Source organism: Cynara cardunculus, assembly GCF_001531365.2.
Source record: "Cynara cardunculus var. scolymus isolate 2C chromosome LG 13, CcrdV1, whole genome shotgun sequence".
Classification (NCBI taxonomy): domain Eukaryota; kingdom Viridiplantae; phylum Streptophyta; class Magnoliopsida; order Asterales; family Asteraceae; genus Cynara; species Cynara cardunculus.
In genome coordinates this window covers 13,182,789-13,199,985 of record NC_037540.1, presented here as the reverse complement: position 1 = coordinate 13,199,985, position 17,197 = coordinate 13,182,789, and the positions used below count along the sequence as shown (strand labels likewise).

At 34.9% G+C, this 17,197-nt stretch overlaps 2 protein-coding genes across 9 annotated transcripts; both read left to right on the top strand.

Annotated features, from left to right (window-relative positions):
• The first annotated feature begins 1,357 nt into the window (after positions 1-1,357).
• On the top strand, positions 1,358-9,056 carry LOC112524285 (SNF2 domain-containing protein CLASSY 1). 7 transcript variants are annotated; one of them, XM_025134055.1, is made up of 9 exons: positions 1,358-1,587; positions 1,674-1,801; positions 1,887-1,918; positions 2,290-2,379; positions 3,546-3,644; positions 3,927-4,180; positions 4,510-5,919; positions 6,249-6,389; positions 6,889-9,056. In XM_025134055.1, the coding sequence occupies exons 5-9, from the start codon at positions 3,590-3,592 to the stop codon at positions 8,824-8,826; spliced, it is 3,798 nt and encodes a 1,265-aa protein (XP_024989823.1). In that variant the 5' UTR covers positions 1,358-1,587; positions 1,674-1,801; positions 1,887-1,918; positions 2,290-2,379; positions 3,546-3,589; the 3' UTR covers positions 8,827-9,056. The 7 variants fall into 7 exon arrangements, with proteins under 7 accessions (XP_024989823.1, XP_024989818.1, XP_024989821.1 ...); XM_025134050.1 differs by having other exon boundaries at positions 2,010-2,379; XM_025134053.1 differs by lacking the exon at positions 1,887-1,918.
• A 1,684-nt stretch (positions 9,057-10,740) lies between these two features.
• On the top strand, positions 10,741-16,653 carry LOC112524091 (50S ribosomal protein L27-like). 2 transcript variants are annotated; one of them, XM_025133735.1, is made up of 5 exons: positions 10,751-10,900; positions 11,379-11,463; positions 13,572-13,677; positions 13,776-13,900; positions 16,146-16,653. In XM_025133735.1, the coding sequence occupies exons 3-5, from the start codon at positions 13,596-13,598 to the stop codon at positions 16,383-16,385; spliced, it is 447 nt and encodes a 148-aa protein (XP_024989503.1). In that variant the 5' UTR covers positions 10,751-10,900; positions 11,379-11,463; positions 13,572-13,595; the 3' UTR covers positions 16,386-16,653. The 2 variants fall into 2 exon arrangements, with proteins under 2 accessions (XP_024989502.1, XP_024989503.1); XM_025133734.1 differs by lacking the exon at positions 11,379-11,463 and having other exon boundaries at positions 10,741-10,900.
• The last annotated feature ends 544 nt before the right edge of the window (positions 16,654-17,197 follow it).

The following is a 17,197-nucleotide window of genomic DNA, read 5'->3' as shown; positions in this document are numbered from 1 at the left end:
TATGACTTCAATTAGAAATTAGAAAATAATCGGTTTTTGTAATTTTGACTAATTTAATTTATGAATTTTAGAGTTAAAATAATTATTTTGATAAACAAATAAAAATTAATCAGTTTTTCAAACTAGTAGAAAATCTTATCTTTTAAATGACTAGAAGAGTACTCACGCAATACAGCGAGATACATCTTGATTTTAATATTTCATTCTATTCTTTATCTCAATCGATGTTATAGTATGGTCTTATGTGATTTAAAAAAAAAATAGATGATGTTTTTATTTTTGAATAAAATATAAATTTAAAGATGTCATAATTTTTTTCAAAAATATATCAATATTAGTATTAAATTAACTTTTTGAAATTCATATTTTTTGTGTAATTTTTTAATTCAATTTTTTTATTTCATAATTTAATTTAGGTTCAATAACGAAGTAATTTATATTTGGTTTAATAGTATGATTTTCTTATAAAGATAATAATTCTTGTTAGAACTCAATAGTTATTCTAATTATATTTTAGATTTTTTATATTTTAAAATGAATTGTTTATCCTCTATTTGATTATGTTTATCTGTAGTTAGTTACACGAATTCTAACATGAAGCTTTAATAAGTTGTACTTATGCATAATTTACTTGTAATCTTAAATTTTAAATAATATGCATCAATATATAGTACTTATGCATAAAAATGATTTTTAAGAGTTTTTATCAAATGCTTTATAATATAGTATAGATATAATTACTATTCAAAAATATAATAATAATAATAATTTTTGATATTATGATTTTTAATAATTTATTTTAAAGAAATTAAAGAGAATCTATTCGAAATACCCTTATGAATGAGAAATGATATTATTCTCATCAATAAAGTATTTGAAGTTAAAAATTTTAACATAAAAAAACAATATTTTATTATTATAATAAATATTTTAATAATTTAATTAACGTAATCTCTAAAATAAAAAAAATTATTAATTTAACTGTAATTTTGATTTTTAACTTTCTCATATTTTGGAGATATTTTGAAACAATAAGTTGAAAATATCCTATGCAGGAAAAATAACTTCAAAATTTCTTAACGTAAGCAAATACAAACTTGAAGGACCTAAAAGCAATTTTTCTTAAACTATGAGCCCCAATTAGCAAATTTGCCATAAAGTCAAGGATCTCATTTAATGACCTCACAACAAACAAACAACAAATCCGAACCGTCCGATCAACTCATAACGACCCCACCTACTTTTAACTTTTAACCTTTTACAGTCCCCTTTCCCCATTTACCAGTCTACTCCTTTCCCAAAGACTTTCCTCTCACATTTTTCTTCAATTTTCGTGCTCTCACTTTCTCTCTCCGTGTATCTGTGTGTTTCATGCAGGTATGAGCAAGATAAAGTAGACAATGCACTCCAAACCTCGAGATTCACTGACCAAAAAACGATAAAAATGTTGCATAGATTTCTCTGCAATTTTCTCTTTCCTCCCACTCACTGATTCTCTGTTTAAGCATCGATTCCTGTTATCATCACTGATTCCGCTAGATTTTGATGTTCTTTCCGCATCATCCGTGAATTAAGCGTCGGTTTCAGGTTTAATTTTAATAAGCTTTGTGTTTTTCTGCTAAATTTTGGAGTTGTTGAAGTGATTTTGTAGTAATTGATTTTGTTTGTTGCAGGAATTGATTACTTTTTCAATACCTTTTGTGTTATCTGGAAGTTTATCGATAGGAATTAACACCAATTTCTATTTCATATGCTCGTTCGTCATCATCGTCGCACCTGCGTATTAAGCGCCGGTTTTCAGGTTTGATTTGACTTGACTTTGTGCTTTACTGGAAGATTTTGGAGTTGTTGAGGTGATATCGTAGCAATTGTTTTGTTTCTTGCAGGAATTAGTTTCTCATTATTAAGTGTGCTATCTGTAAGTTTTTCATTAGGAATTGACGAATTGGTATGGATTTCTATCAGACGTCGTTGATTCACTGGATCACCGTATTATGATGTCCGTACAGCATCATCGTCGCACCTACGTATCTTAAAACTGTTGCCTTTTAGGCTTATTTTAACTCGACGTGCGTTTTGCTGGAAGATCGTTAAGAGTTACCGAAGTGAATTAGTAGCAATCGCATTTTTTTTGCAGGCATTAGTTTTTCAATACCAGTTATGTTGTCTGTCGGTTGTCAAAAAGATATCATCAGTTCCTATTCATCTTCGTTCCTTCACTGGTTCACAGGGTTGTGTTGTTCGCCCGGCATCTTTGTTACAACTATCTTAAAAACTGCGACTTTTCAGGTTCAATTTGACTCAAAAGATGGTTGGAGTCGTTAAAGTGATTTTATAGCAAACTGCGTTGTGTTTGTTTTTGCAGCAATTTTGTTGTCCGTAAGTTCACTATTTTTTGTCTTTGGCTTAATTAAACTCTATCTTGACATTATGTATTTGCTATTTGTTTCTGTGTTCTTAGTGAATTATTGAAAAACTCTGTTATTGTTAATTGGTGGATTTCCTTGTACAGAAACTTAGTACCTGAAAATATCGATAACTGCTTTATATGTGGTGTTGTTAAAATGTCCATTTGGGGTAATAATATAATGTGGCAGATTTCATATGCCATAGGGAATAGGGAAAAGAAAAAAATACATTCTGTGTTTGATGAAACAAAATATCCTTTTTGTTGGGAGTTACTTACTTCTGCAATATGTTTTATTGTTCTCTCTTTAAAGCAAACCGTTGCAACATCTAATTGTTGAAATTTCTCACTTTTATAGATGGACCAAGGAAAAAAGATGAACATGCTTTTTAAAGGAACAGTAGAAAGAAAACATTCTTTTTTCCCTTATATGGCTAGTATCAGCAAAAGAGGAGACGATGATGGTTGTGTCATTGGCCTTTTAATCTGTTACACAGGAAAGCACAACCAACTAACTGTGGGACTGAGATGTGTTTGCCTCTCTTTTTGTTCTTGCTGGCTATGCACCACATATAAATTACAATCCGTAAATTCTACTCTCCTTGCTTTCCGAAAGCTGAAGGCGAAACTTTAATGGGTACAAGGTTTATGTTTCTAATTGCAAATTTATCGCCAAGAAAGGCATGATAATCATCACGGTGGTGTGGTATTGATGGTGAAATGGGTTCTTCATGTAGAGTTATAAGTTTTCCTTTTCATTACTTTCTGTTTTCTGTCTAGAGCTATAGACTAATCATGAAATGATGTCTTCTATTATGCAACGGCTAAATTAAAATAGGGATTCTTGTTTTGGAACAGAGGTGTACCATACTTGTTGATTTGATGAACAAAACATAACTGCCAGTTGATCATTATTTTGCTGAGATAACTGATGATTGAATGTTATAATTCTAAGCTCTAACTAGAGACATGAGTGAAAATAATAGGAACTATGAAGCATTCTTCTGCTATCTTTATGTGAATTACAGTTTGCTATATTGTAGCAGGCTGCTCTCACCCACGATCATGTCTTTATAGGGCAAATGCCTACAAATGTAGATGTCATCACATTCTGATGCTAATATATTATATATCGCAGGTACCAAAATTTGCAACATTTTGTTTGGGATTCCAAAAGGAATCATGAAGAGGAAGTATTATAACTTACACCAAAGCACACATCAATTCAATCCACAACGTAAGTTTCATTTAGAGCTTCCTTTGATCATGTAACTCAATGCCATTGAAGCCTAATCTATATTTTATTGGCTTCTAATTCTTGAACTAGAAGCTATATATAAAAGATAAACCAATAGCGATATATATGATTGATCAATGGTTAAATGTCCCATTCTACCACTGCTAATCATAGCACCCAAAGAAAAATACTTTATGGATCTCCATATTTTTGTTAATACAGTTTTTCCTAAACTGTGTATTTATCCAATTGCTTGAACTTCTCTTATAATATGCTGAACAGCTTTTGAAGCATACTGGTGTGGTTCATGGATACCTGTGGAGCGCTTAAGAATCAGAAATGGAGTTGTTAGCATGTTTATCATAAATAAAGGGGATACAACTGAAGAAACCATTCCCATGTCAGACCTTCGAATAACCTCAAGAAAAGCAACTTTAATGGATTGCACGTGCTTCCTGAGACCTGGGATAGATGTTTGTGTGCATGCTCCTTATCAAGCAGCAGAAGAAGAATCAAACGACAAGAATCTAAATCCTGTAAGTCGTTTTGTAGTCGAATATAAGTGGCCTAATGTATGACTTTCTTCTTCTTATTTACTTGTACTAAAGTAACAGAATGAATTTTTGAACGGAAAATTCCTACTCTACCTATTTTGCAAGATTAGAGATGAGGCTGTGGCATCATTTTACATGTTTGTGAGTAGATCTGTGTGTGTGGCTGCACTTTGTGAATGCAAATTGTCTTTGTAGTACTTTGTGCAACTGATTTCACCATGACCAAATTTTGTCAAGTTTGTTTAATCATATGGGTACTAATATGGATACCTATTTAAGAAACAAAATTTTGCACAAATTATGTTTTACAGGTCTGGATTGATGCTAAGATAACCTCACTAGAGAGGAAGCCTCACGAAGAAGATAAATGTGCCTGTGAGTTCTATGTCAGCATCTATCTGAAGCAAGGTCCTGCTGGCATGATCAAGAAAGCTGTTAATAAAGAGACCAAACTGGTACACATTGATCAGATCTCAATTCTTCAGAAGCTTGAAGGGAAGCCTAGTGAAAATAACCAATATCGCTGGAACCTTTCTGAAGACTGCGCTTCACGTCGTATATTTAAACTATTTACCGGAAAGTTCTCCTCGGATATCTCATGGTTAATTGTTGCATCTGTCTTCAAGCAACTTGTTTTCGATGTGAGGTCAGTTGACAACCAGATTGTGTATCAAATTTGGGATGGTGATGGTGAAAAGAGTTTGCCAGATTCTGAAAACCATTCAAGTGCTATTAACTTCAGATTAGAAAATGGTATTTCCATTCCTTTCCTTGTCCCATTCAGTCAAACAGAATCCCAAGAGGAAAAGACACCTAATTGTGGTGCTGATGAAATTGCTTCAACAACCAACTACGATCTCATGGGCTTGCGTCGGTCAAAGCGTAGAAATATCCAACCTGAGCGCTATATGGGTGATGATGATGTGTCCGAGTCAGAAGTTGATTTATCTCGTGTTGGATTATACAGACCAAACAGATCCAAATTCGAGGAAGTCCCAATCGTGTTATCAATCCAAGATGATCATTCTTTCAAAGATGAAAATAAATTGGATTACTTCAGGAAAATATACAAAGAAGAGGGTTATCTTGGAAGGCAGAATGATACAAGCAAGTCAAAGGAGGTGAGAACAGAAGTCCCCTACATACAAGATCGAGGTGAACAACGATACCCTCCTTCTACGGCTTCTCAAGGTCATTCTTCAAGGCCGTATATATATGCTGATTCTTATAAGGCTGAAATTTCTGACGATGAAGGAGGGGAAATTAGTGACATATGGGCCAAGTATTTTAAAATGCATGGTTCTTCCAAAATCCATAAAAGAAAATATAAAGCTCCCCAATCTGACTTTGATGGTGGATGGAAGGGATTACCTGTAACAAATAAACGAGGCCGTAAAAAGCGGGGTTCTTCTGGGAAGGAGAGTATTTATGATGCAAGGACTTCTTTTAGAAAATCTGTTTGTGCAAGTGTTTATAGAGAATTGATGAGCAGATGCATGAGGAATATAGATGCATCAATCAACATAGAACAGCCAGCTGTGATTGATCAATGGAACAAGTTTCAAATTGGGAAATCATTGGAGGAAAGGGAGAATAATGAGGTACCTGTAAAAGAAGAAGAAGACGAAGACGAAGAGATGACAGAAGAAAAAGAACTTGAAATGTTGTGGAAGGAGATGGAATTAGCACTGGCCACCACATATCTTATGGAGGAATCAGAGGTATGATTTCTGCTCTACCACCCTACATATCTTTTTTACTATGAAAAATTATCTTATGTCAATTTAGAAGTTGATACACTCAAATGTCATTTTTTTGTAATGAAGCATTATTATTGCTGCTTTGAGAGGTATAAGTTGCTAAACGGGTAATAGAAAGGCAATAGTTTATAAGTTACTAAACTGCAACTTCTGAAATCTTGGCGATTTCAGTTAATTATGTGAAAAAGGGGCTATAAAGTAATTAGGAGTCAAAAATGGCTATTTTAGACAATTTCCCTTTATATTGAGTTCCAGTTGTGGTATATTGACATTCCAGTTATTTTTTTCAGGGTTCCCATGATTTAATGCAAAAATCTAACACCCAGGAGCAGAAGTGTAGACATGATTACAGACTCAACGAACAATTTGGAATCATCTGCCGATTATGTGGTCATGTGAGGTCTGAAATAAAAGACGTCTCACCGGCCTTTGTAAGTTAAACTTGGGAATCCCTGATTCTTCATCCATGCTTGTGTGTTATTCTTTTTCAGACCAAGTTATCTCACATCCTTGATAGATAGATTGATAGGGGGCAATCAAATAGAAACTGTCAAGTTATAAACCGTAAAAACCAGCTTGTAAATAACACATGTGAACATAAGAGTTCATACTGTGTTGTTTCATAGATGAAGTTTTGCATGTGAAAAGAACATATAAATACATTTATACATGAAACACACACTCATACTCACACACAAGAAGAAACATGTGAATCAAAGCTTAAAAATCAGACTCATTGATGGTTTTGGTTGATTCACGGAGTTGATTTTCACATGTGTTGTTTCACCTACGAAACAATACATAAATTTGTTTTCACAATTTTCTTACTTTTAGCAGGTTTCTATTTGATTTATGGTCTAGATTGATACTCTTCTTTTGCTCAAATTATATTAAGATTTTCAATTTTGTTATGGTTGTATGATTTTACAGTTGCCCGGCGTCGTGTGGACGCCTAGCAAAGAAACCCGTGCAGAAGATGATGCAGAGCAGAATAAGGAAAATGTAGACACACGCCTTGAAATCGTATGCCGTCCTGCTTCATCCAACATGGTTGTAGATGGGAAAGAAAACGTGTGGGCTCTAATACCCAATCTTAGAGACAAGCTACGATTTCATCAGAAACGAGCATTCGAGTTTCTATGGCGAAATCTTGCTGGCGATATAGTACCCTCAGAAATGGAAGCAGCCAGTAAGAGAAGAGGTGGCTGTGTGATCTCCCACACTCCAGGAGCCGGGAAAACATTACTCATAATCTCATTTCTCGTCAGCTACTTGAAACTGTTTCCTGGATCCCGACCATTAGTCCTTGCTCCAAAAACAACTCTGTACACCTGGTACAAAGAAATCATCAAATGGGAGATCCCAATTCCGGTGTACCAAATCCACGGTGGTCAGACATACAGAGAACAAGTTCTAAGAAACAAACTGAAACTAGCTCCCGGTCTTCCTCGCAACCAAGATGTGATGCATGTTTTAGACTGTCTAGAGAAAATTCAGAAATGGCTCACAAGTCCAAGTGTCCTCCTCATGGGTTACACTTCCTTTCTAACACTCACCCGTGAAGATTCGAACTACGCTCACCGGCAATACATGGCCAAAGTCCTTCGCCAGTGCCCCGGAATCCTGATCCTCGATGAAGGCCATAACCCGAGAAGTACCAAATCGAGACTAAGGAAAGCCTTGATGAAAGTAGACACCCCATTAAGAGTACTTCTATCCGGCACCCTTTTTCAGAACAATTTCGGTGAATATTTCAACACTCTCACCTTAGCCAGACCGCGATTCGTCACCGAGGTACTCAAGAAACTCGATCCTAAATTCCAGAGGAGAAAGAAAGGAGTTCTTTCCAAGTTTTCGCTCGAAAACAGGGCAAGAAAGCTGTTTGTTATCAAAATAGCAGAGCAAATCAACTCAAATGTTCCAAAGGATAGACAACAGGGGTTGAGCATTCTAAGAAGTTTAACTAGCAGGTTTATCGACAACTACGAAGGTGGGAGTGCTGAAAACCTTCCTGGGTTGCAATGTTACACTCTGATGATGAAATCAACCACCATTCAGCAAGACATCCTGCTAAAACTTCAAGATCAAAGACCCGTTTACAAAGGTTTTCCTCTGGAACTCGAACTTTTGATCACGCTGGGCTCAATACATCCGTGGTTGATACAAACTACCGCATGTGCAAGCCAGTATTTCAAAGAGGAGGAACTAAAAGCACTTGATAGACTCAAGTTCGACCTCAAACTCGGGTCGAAAGTCAGATTCGTTATGAGCTTAGTCCCTCGTTGTCTACTCAGAAAAGAAAAAGTCCTCATCTTTTGCCACAACATCGCTCCAATCAATCTGTTCTTGGAAACATTCGATCGGTTCTACGGATGGAAAAAAGGTGAAGAAGTACTCGTCCTTCAAGGAGAACTCGAACTCTTCGAAAGAGGACGAGTGATGGATAAATTCGAAGAGCCCGGAGGACCATCAAAAGTGATGTTGGCTTCCATTAATGCTTGTGCTGAAGGAATCAGTTTGACAGCGGCTTCACGGGTGATCTTGTTGGATTCGGAATGGAATCCTTCGAAAAGCAAACAAGCGATCGCTCGAGCTTTTCGCCCGGGTCAAGATAAGGTGGTCTACGTGTATCAATTACTTGCAACTGGGACACTGGAAGAAGAGAAACACAGTAGAACTACTTGGAAAGAGTGGGTGTCGAGTATGATATTTAGTGAGGAATTGGTGGAAGATCCATCTCATTGGCAAGCACCAAAGATTGAAGATGAGTTGTTGAGGGAGATAGTGGAGGAGGATCGAGCTTCTCTATTTCATGCCATTATGAAGAACGAAAAAGCCTCCAATATGGTGGTTAGAGGTAGAGAGTAATGATGATAATAATTATCTACGGTAATCAACTTTTTACCTAGATGTGTGGTTACGTGTTTTCTTTGTGTTTAGTTTCTAATAATCAAACACCTCATTAAAGCCGGCCAATTTTAGATGATAATCTGGCAATTGGCATATGTCTGTTTAATTAATATGGTTGAAGAAAAAGTTAGTATGAACTTCTATGGTTAACTTATGTTTTTTGAAATGTCCAATGTAAGTTCTGTGTCGATTATTTAGCTTTTCGGTATATAATAATATCTCGTCTTCTTCAAAAATATCATATGGTTGTTCATGGCATGACATGACGATGGTCACAAATGAAAACTAGAACTCAAGTTCTCCACCTTAAATTGACGCTGAACAATATTGTTACAAATTCAGCAAGGGCTGTTTACCAAAGGTTTCTCGGTTAAGCACTTATTGGATGTCATTAACTTACCGAGTGAATATGACAAGCATTCAAAACTTATCTGATAAGTGAAGGAGAAGATTTTGATAGCTGAAAATGTTATTTATCGGTATAGTGACTTTTGCCTATTGTCTGAAGAAACCGAAATCTGGAACTAGATCACTTATATTATTTGATGTTGTTCTTAGTACTTTTATTGTTTGAGTAAAGTGATCAATGGAGGGACGTCTATGTGATATTAATTGTTGTTCTTAAAAAGCATTGGTTAATAAAATCAAAAAACTTCAAAAAGAAAATTACTTAACAAGAAAATACATGAAGTAAAAAAATATTATAGTACAAAAATAAATATATCTACTGTTTTTTAACAATTATGTTTGTATAAATCTTACACTAAAATGAGAACGAAATAGGTATGTTTTTATTTAGTTTTTTAATTATTGTTGAGTCTTATATCATTTCAATATAAAACTCATTGGCTACTTCTTTCATTTTATAAAATTATATAAGTATTTTCGACAGATTTTTTAATTTTTCAATTAGAACTCAAAATATTTAAAAAGAGAATATATTTGACTTTAACATATTTTTTATTTTAAAGATTATACGATTAATTATATTATTAAAATATTTATACATGTAGTAAAAATATTTATCTCATAAATATTCAACATCAAGATTTCTTATAGGTAAGAATATAGTAAAATATTATTTCTCTCTCGTGATAATTATTTTTGAAGAGTTTTCTAAATTTAAAGAATTTCACATATTTTCTCATGCTTTATCTATTTTGGAGATTCCGTTGGAATAAAAAAATGTGTATAATTTATGTGTTCTTTCAAATGAAGAATATGTTGGAGATATTATGACGATTTATATTTCAATAAAGTTTTTTTTTTAATCAATCTTCAATCATTTAAAATATTTTATAAAACCAAATATTGAGCTTTTTCAAATATCCAACAATGTTTTACAACATTTTGTTTAAACAATTCAAAATAAAAAATATTTTGATAGTCTTTTAATTTTTTGGAATTACAAATCTTGTAAAAACAAATAGGTAAGTGTAACATTTAAAACTACAATATCCTAATCATGAAGGTGGAAATACATAATTATTAATCTTTTTAATTAAAAATTTATTTTATATAATTAAATAAAATAAAAAAAAGTAAATACATACTTAGAGCCGGTGAATGTTCTTTGGCAAAAAGAAATCTGTCTCTTAATGTTCTAAAACCATTTGAATGATTTTGTATCCTAAGCCTCCCTTAACCATTAAGCATTCTGATTTTATCGTAAACAATTATTAAACAATCATATTTCATTTTGCATTATATCATGAAAGCCTCTTAATTATTCTGACAACTTAATTATTTTACATCAAACCATTCAAAAACTTCCAAACAACACAACACATGGAGGCTTTAAGTTAGAACCAGATGGAGTAAAAAGGAAAGGAAAGTCTCAACATTAACCCATGCCCCATGGTCAGCCCAGACACCCTCAGATCCAATTGGAGGCCCACCCTCCTCAACACGGACTCACCGGCTCTCACCCTGTCACAAATCCCGATCCCGACTTCACGCACTTAGGAAACAGCGTTCACTTGTCGTCCGGCGACCTGTTGTTGGCTGTTGCTACTCTGCCTCTCCCCTCTTGGTAAGTTGAAGATTTATAGGTTTCCTTCAGTAATCGCTCCTTATACTTATACTTGAGTAATTGACATGTTTGGAATATGCTTCTGTTATCTTGAATGATTTTGTTGTGTCAGATTCCATCCTCCAAAATTTTGACACTAGTGATTACGGTTTACGCATTTAGTTTGGATTTGGGAGCATAAATTTTGAGAATTTAAAACTAAGTTCGAGATAAGGGTTCTTCTTTCGTGTGTTGCTGAGAATTTGAAACTAAGTTTGAGATAAGGTACATAAATAAGTTAGTTGAGGATGTTGCTAATTTGAACCCTTGGTGACTAAGTGTGGCGATGTGGGGAGTGCCTGAAAAGTGTTCGATGAAATGTCTAGAAGAAATGTAGTTATTGCACAAAGGCTCAGACGAAAGTGGTTCCCTTTTATAAATTAACCAGGATAACAATTAACATGAACTTGTTCAATCTTTCGGAATCCTTGTTGGAAAGGTATAGGAAACACTACACTTGGGCTTGGTCAAAGTTGGCTCCAGTTCTATTCAGAATAGGGCAATAAAGCGGCTTGCCGCCTCAGGTAACATTCTGTCTTTCTTGAACACAATAAAACTTACCCGAGAAAGAGATTGCGGGAATAAATTTTCTGTAGGTATAAGTTGTTTCAAGGTTATTGCAGGTATATGACTATATATGATTAATCTGAGTCAATTGTTTGTGTATCCTATTGTATCTTGTGCTCACTCCTTCTAGTAATATGCATTCAAAGTTACCTCTTTTTAGTGTTGTCCTAAAAGATTGTGTTGTTCTTGTATGGGTTGAGTAGGGTTGTGTATTTGTGATTGACTAATTTACATAATAACATTTAAAAGTTAAGAGGACCACCCTGTATATAAATCCTGGCTCCACCCCTATTTACAGCCATTTCAATTTTCACATTTGAATTGTTCATTTGAGCCTGGATCCTCCCCTGTTTACACTTTCTTCACTTATGAATTGTTCATTTGAGCCTCAATTCTTCAATTGTTTTTATGCCTGATATTAAGTAGACAGATATTGAATATTGTTTTGTTTACAATTTTTATGGTTAGGATTTTGTTTACAATCTGCTTAATAACAGTATAAATGTTTTCCAATTCTTGATTAGTGTTTTTGGAATGCTACAATCATTTGTGGCATAGAAAAAGAAGCACTCGTCAATGTTACAAATGAAGATGTAATTAACCGCTTCCAGAAGATGACGAGTGATAGAGAACAATTGTAGGAGGTGTATCATGTGTGTCGTGTTTAATGAAACCATACTCTTTTATTATTAATTTTTATTTTATGTCATAGTGTGGTAATTATTTTGTGCAACCACTGAAAAAAATCTGGAACGTCCTTTGTCTTGGAGAATCTTTCAAGGTTCAGATTCATCAATTTGATCCAATCATTGTATGTTTCTCTCAATGAAATTTGTGGTTTCTTCATGAACTAATGTAAGATGCAAACTTGTAAATTGAGGTGTTTCTTCTTTTTTTTGAATTTAAGGTCCTATATTATAGGACACTAATCTTGAAATTATTTTTAAGATATAATACTATAAGCCTTCTTCACAAATGTAGATGCTGGTCTTCTTGCTAATTGTAATTTAAACTAGATTTGAGGGACTAGACAGTCGACCACCAATTAGTAGATTTTCAATAGCATCTATTCAAGTAGCAGATGAAATTGTCGTACATGTCCAGAAATGCGCTTAAATGTCACTAGAATGGTAGTGTACAACTGTACATGTGGTGATCTCTACGTGACATCATGTGCATTTGGTTGGTCTTGCTGAAAACTCGTGCAGTGACTGCATTTTGTTGATTCTTTCTTTACTCTTAACTTATTTTGATATGTATAAACAACTCTATGAAATTGGGATGTTAGAAGTAGATAAAGGAGGAAGTGGTGGATGGAAAGCGTGAATGAACTATAGGAGATAAGAAGAGAAGAATCTCAAAAGTAAAAAAGGAGTAAAAATGTGTATAGGAGTAATGGGAAAACCAAGTGATCTTGTGGATGAAAGCAATTAGCTTTAACAATTTTGCTTGAAATTTGTAAACAAGTATCTATTGCAGTTTTTCATGGGACATCCATTAAAGAAAATTGATATTATTATTGTGGTACAGGTGGAGTAACTGTATGTCCTAGTGAAGTTTCTGTCATGAAAAATATCGTTGGTGGTGGTGTGTTCTTTGTTTTCTTTTTCTTGGTATATATTTCTGCCATTGTAGCATTTCTGTGTCCAAAGTCCAAACAACTAACCAACTGTCAGGTCGCTTGTTTAAGTTATGATGTCTGCTTGTGTCAAAATAGAAAATGAATTCCCTGGCAATGGCTGACTGTATAATGTTTACAGAAATAAGTCGCACCTGATGATTTCAAATACTTTGCTGTTTTTCAACCTAGATAGTTCAGATGTTTTGTGTACGCAACTTATATTTCAATGATCAAATTGTGTATTACGTATATTTTCCTCAGCATAACTAATTCGACTGGTGTGCTTGTGTGTGGACTTTCATTTTTTTTGTTGTAAGAGGTGTTTATGGTTAGATTATTTAGTCACTTCCAGTAACTTGTCTAGCGGTTAGCTGAGATTGATGATCTGGTCCAGTTGATGTTCTCATAATCTTCAAAGCCTTTTTGAATTTGATTTGCTTACAGGTTTGAGTTACGTAAAAGGGGACGATGAATTTTGCAGCTTCCTTGTGTAGGAGATTGACTGTTAGTGACTTGGTTACGAGAATTCCTGTCTACAGTTCTGCAAGCGGTATAGCTCTCCTTACACTTTCAACATTTTTGCATAATTGATTTTCATGTTGCTGCTTGTACTTCTCGTAACATGTTCTTGATTTTACTGAATCATAGATGTAACTGGAGATGGATTAAGCATGATGTTCAGACGTTGGGCCACCAAAAAAACAGCAGGGTCCACTAAGAATGGACGTGATTCGAAACCCAAGAATCTTGGAGTGAAGAAGTTTGGTGGTGAGGTGAGTTCTCGTGTAAACATCATTCTCAAACATGCTCCTCTCAGTTAGCTTCCTCGTAGATTTCTAAATTTAAAGTCGTTTTTGTGAACCCATTCAATCCAACATAAGAATAGTCACGAGTGTAGTTAATAGGTATTTTAGTTTTTGACTTGTCAAGATCATCCAACTTTTTATAGATCATGTTTTTTGATGTACAGTTTTTTGAAGCCTATAATATTTATATACAACAACAAATAAACTCACACACCCTCCTCACGTTTCGTGAGGTTTGAACCCCTGACGTCCTAGGAGGCCAAACGCTCTGATAATGCTAGGCCAAAGGCCCTTTGTTTTTTGTTATGTACATTACTGTGTTTTATTAGCAAATTAAAGGTAGGGATAGGAAGTACTCGCTCATAATCGAATCATTACAAGGTTCTTTGCTTGTGAGAAGCCAGGTTCTCTCCACAGGCTCTCGCCTTAATAAAACACAGAAAACAAAACACAACTCCTGAACCTACGCTGCCATTTTTATGCTTGCAAATCACAGTGCACTGACTTATTACTACCCCTGCGTTACCTACGTGTACTGTCTATGCATTAGCGACTTGCACTCCCCTTACTGTGGGTTATATTGACTTGCTGACTCAAAGGTATACCCACCCCCAACATTCAACCTGTCCTCAAGGTGGAAAGAAGAGAAAAGAAATTGATTATGCCTCATAAGATATTTCTCCCATAAGTTTCTTGTGTACATAAACCCTTCCAATTCAGCTTAAACCTATCCCTAAAATTCAAATTCCTTTTTGATGAGCAGTTGACCCCAACCCAACTGTCATGGTTTGCAAGTCGAGAAGCATCTAACCATTTTCTTTCTTGCATTGGGTAGTTGGTTTGAAGCCAAGGCATAAACTCTCCCCTAAGGTCTGTAAGAGAAGATAAATCCTTCCAATGAAACTTCAAGCAAAACTCCGTAAACTTGTATTGTTTGTGCCAAGAAGTCTTCCATCTTTCATTATGCTCCAATTCAGTCAAATCCACTTTGCACACTCTCAAATAAGTTGTTTAATTATCTGGACTCTGTAATAAGATTTCTTGTAGTTCATATATATCTTCATCTAGTTGACCCCTGCTCTCTTGCATAGTACGAATTGCACCATAAATGTTGTCCCACCCACCCAACTGCATTAGAGGCAATTGTAGCATCTTTAGTGCATTCTGAATTATCTATAACCCTACTCTCTGATCCAAGTTGGTTGTTCGCATTTCACAACTTATCCGACTCATTAATACATTAAGAAGAGCAACACCACTACTTGATATGATTCCTTCATCAACAACCGCCTTCATGACATTTAGAGCATCTGTAACCCTTTCATTCATTTCACCTACTTCCCTAACAAACACCTCGGGGAGTTTCATTTGCCATGTCACCCTTTCTTTTTAATGCCTTTGAGGCGGTAATGGAAATTTCAACAAATCTTCCCAAACAATGGATCTCCCCTCAAAGTTAAGGAACTTTCACCCATCTTCCTCTTCACCATTTTGGTTTGCCGATAAAAGCAACTCCAAAACGTTGCCAACCACTGAACTCCCGTAATCCCGTTAGAGTTTTCTGGGGGTTAATTGGTAGGAATTTTTTTTCCAACACTTCAACTCTTTGCATCCATACAATCACTTTTTTCATATACCTTGCCCTTTTGCCTTTACAGCCTCACTTGTTGCTCCCATGAAGATGTTATATTCTTCTATCATTTTTATTGAAAACCCAGTTTCTCCAATAATGTAATAGATGTAAAATTCTATGATACCCATTATCATTAACACCACTACTTTTTGTTCCTCTACCCCTTCCATCTTCATTCTTTCAGCACTAGATAGTCCCACTATGGAATTTAGGTTCACCTCCTCATCTTGTGGTGGATTTATTATTTCTCAAGATTTAACACATTTGTGTTTCTCTATCTCTATTCCTACGTGTACCGCGATTGCTTATTCACATCACATTTTCAATATCTAGCGTATCTGCTATTTTTCCATTTCTCATACTTTTTACTAGCCGGGGGTCTTTATGGAAACGAACTCTCTACTCTTTAAGGGCGGACTCCATCTCTGGGTAGGAGATACTGGGTGCATTGGTTGGTTGGTTTCTATAGAAACCCTTGTGAGGAAGAGAGTGGACCACAAAGTCATTTTACATTGATTGAGCTCTTTATTTGAAGATTTTTTGTGCCATATTTCACGTAGTTTTTTGTTGATGATTCAGAGAGTGATACCTGGGAATATCATAGTACGACAGAGAGGCACTCGGTTCCACCCAGGAGACTATGTTGGAATGGGCAAAGATCATACACTCTACGCTCTAAAAGAAGGATGTGTCAAGTTTGAACGGCACAAGCTGAGTGGACGCAAGTGGGTGCACGTTGAACCCAAAGAAGGCCATGTACTTCACCCACTCTACGTGAAAGCTGCTGCTGTAGCACCCGAGACAAAGACCACAACTTAGCTGAGTTTTTCTACTCTCCATATCCTCCTATAAATCTTGCAAAGATTTCCTGGTTTCATTTTGTTTTGTTGACCATGAAAGTTTTGTTTTGTCGTTCGTTCCCAGAAACTTTCTCGTGAATTCATCGAATCTCAGAAAATTTCAATTTTTGATCTTGCTTGACGAAAACCGTAATGTAGCAAAGCAAGATCGGTTATAAAAAAGCTCAGGACCAAAACTGGGCCTTGTTCTATTTGTTGTCAAAGAGTGGTGAGTGTGTTTTTAAGGAGGATCAAAGGCCTTATAAAGTTGGTGAGTGTGTTTTTTAGCTTAATTCCAAACAATCTTTCAAACCAAACATGAGATTGAAATGAAATTGAATTACAAATTCCTCCAAATCCTACAACCCAAATGGGACCAAAAGAGTTTTTAAACACTAATGGCTTGGAAAACAAAGAATGAAGAGGAGGGGATAGACATAGAGTAATTTAGGTGTGTATAGGAAACAACAAAATGAATGAAGAAAAGGTTGATGAATTAAGTAGAATAAATATGGACAAGTGTGGCACAATTGGCAACAAGTCTGATATTCGGTGGAATTATTTCACACGGGCTACTGGTTTTATATATGCACCAAATTATTGTATTTTAATAGTAATGATTTCAAAATAAACTACTTGAATATAAAAACACATATCTATAAATATATATATATATATATATATATAAATAAAGGCTGGTTCGAATATTAAACCAAGTTTATTGTATTAACTTTGTTAATCAATCTTGACCATTGATCTTTGAAATTTGTGACAAAGATCATTCATAACATA

Excerpts from the sequence above, each read along its gene's own strand:
- LOC112524091 (XM_025133734.1), top strand. The coding sequence starts at position 13,596 with ATGAATTTTGCAGCTTCCTTGTGTAGGAGATTGACTGTTAGTGACTTG. Across the intron at positions 13,678-13,775 it reads TGTCTACAGTTCTGCAAGCG|ATGTAACTGGAGATGGATTA; the intron begins GTATAGCTCTCC and ends ACTGAATCATAG. Across the intron at positions 13,901-16,145 it reads TGAAGAAGTTTGGTGGTGAG|AGAGTGATACCTGGGAATAT; the intron begins GTGAGTTCTCGT and ends TTGATGATTCAG.
- LOC112524285 (XM_025134053.1), top strand. The coding sequence starts at position 3,590 with ATGAAGAGGAAGTATTATAACTTACACCAAAGCACACATCAATTCAAT. Across the intron at positions 3,645-3,926 it reads ACATCAATTCAATCCACAAC|CTTTTGAAGCATACTGGTGT; the intron begins GTAAGTTTCATT and ends TATGCTGAACAG. Across the intron at positions 5,920-6,248 it reads ATCTTATGGAGGAATCAGAG|GGTTCCCATGATTTAATGCA; the intron begins GTATGATTTCTG and ends TATTTTTTTCAG.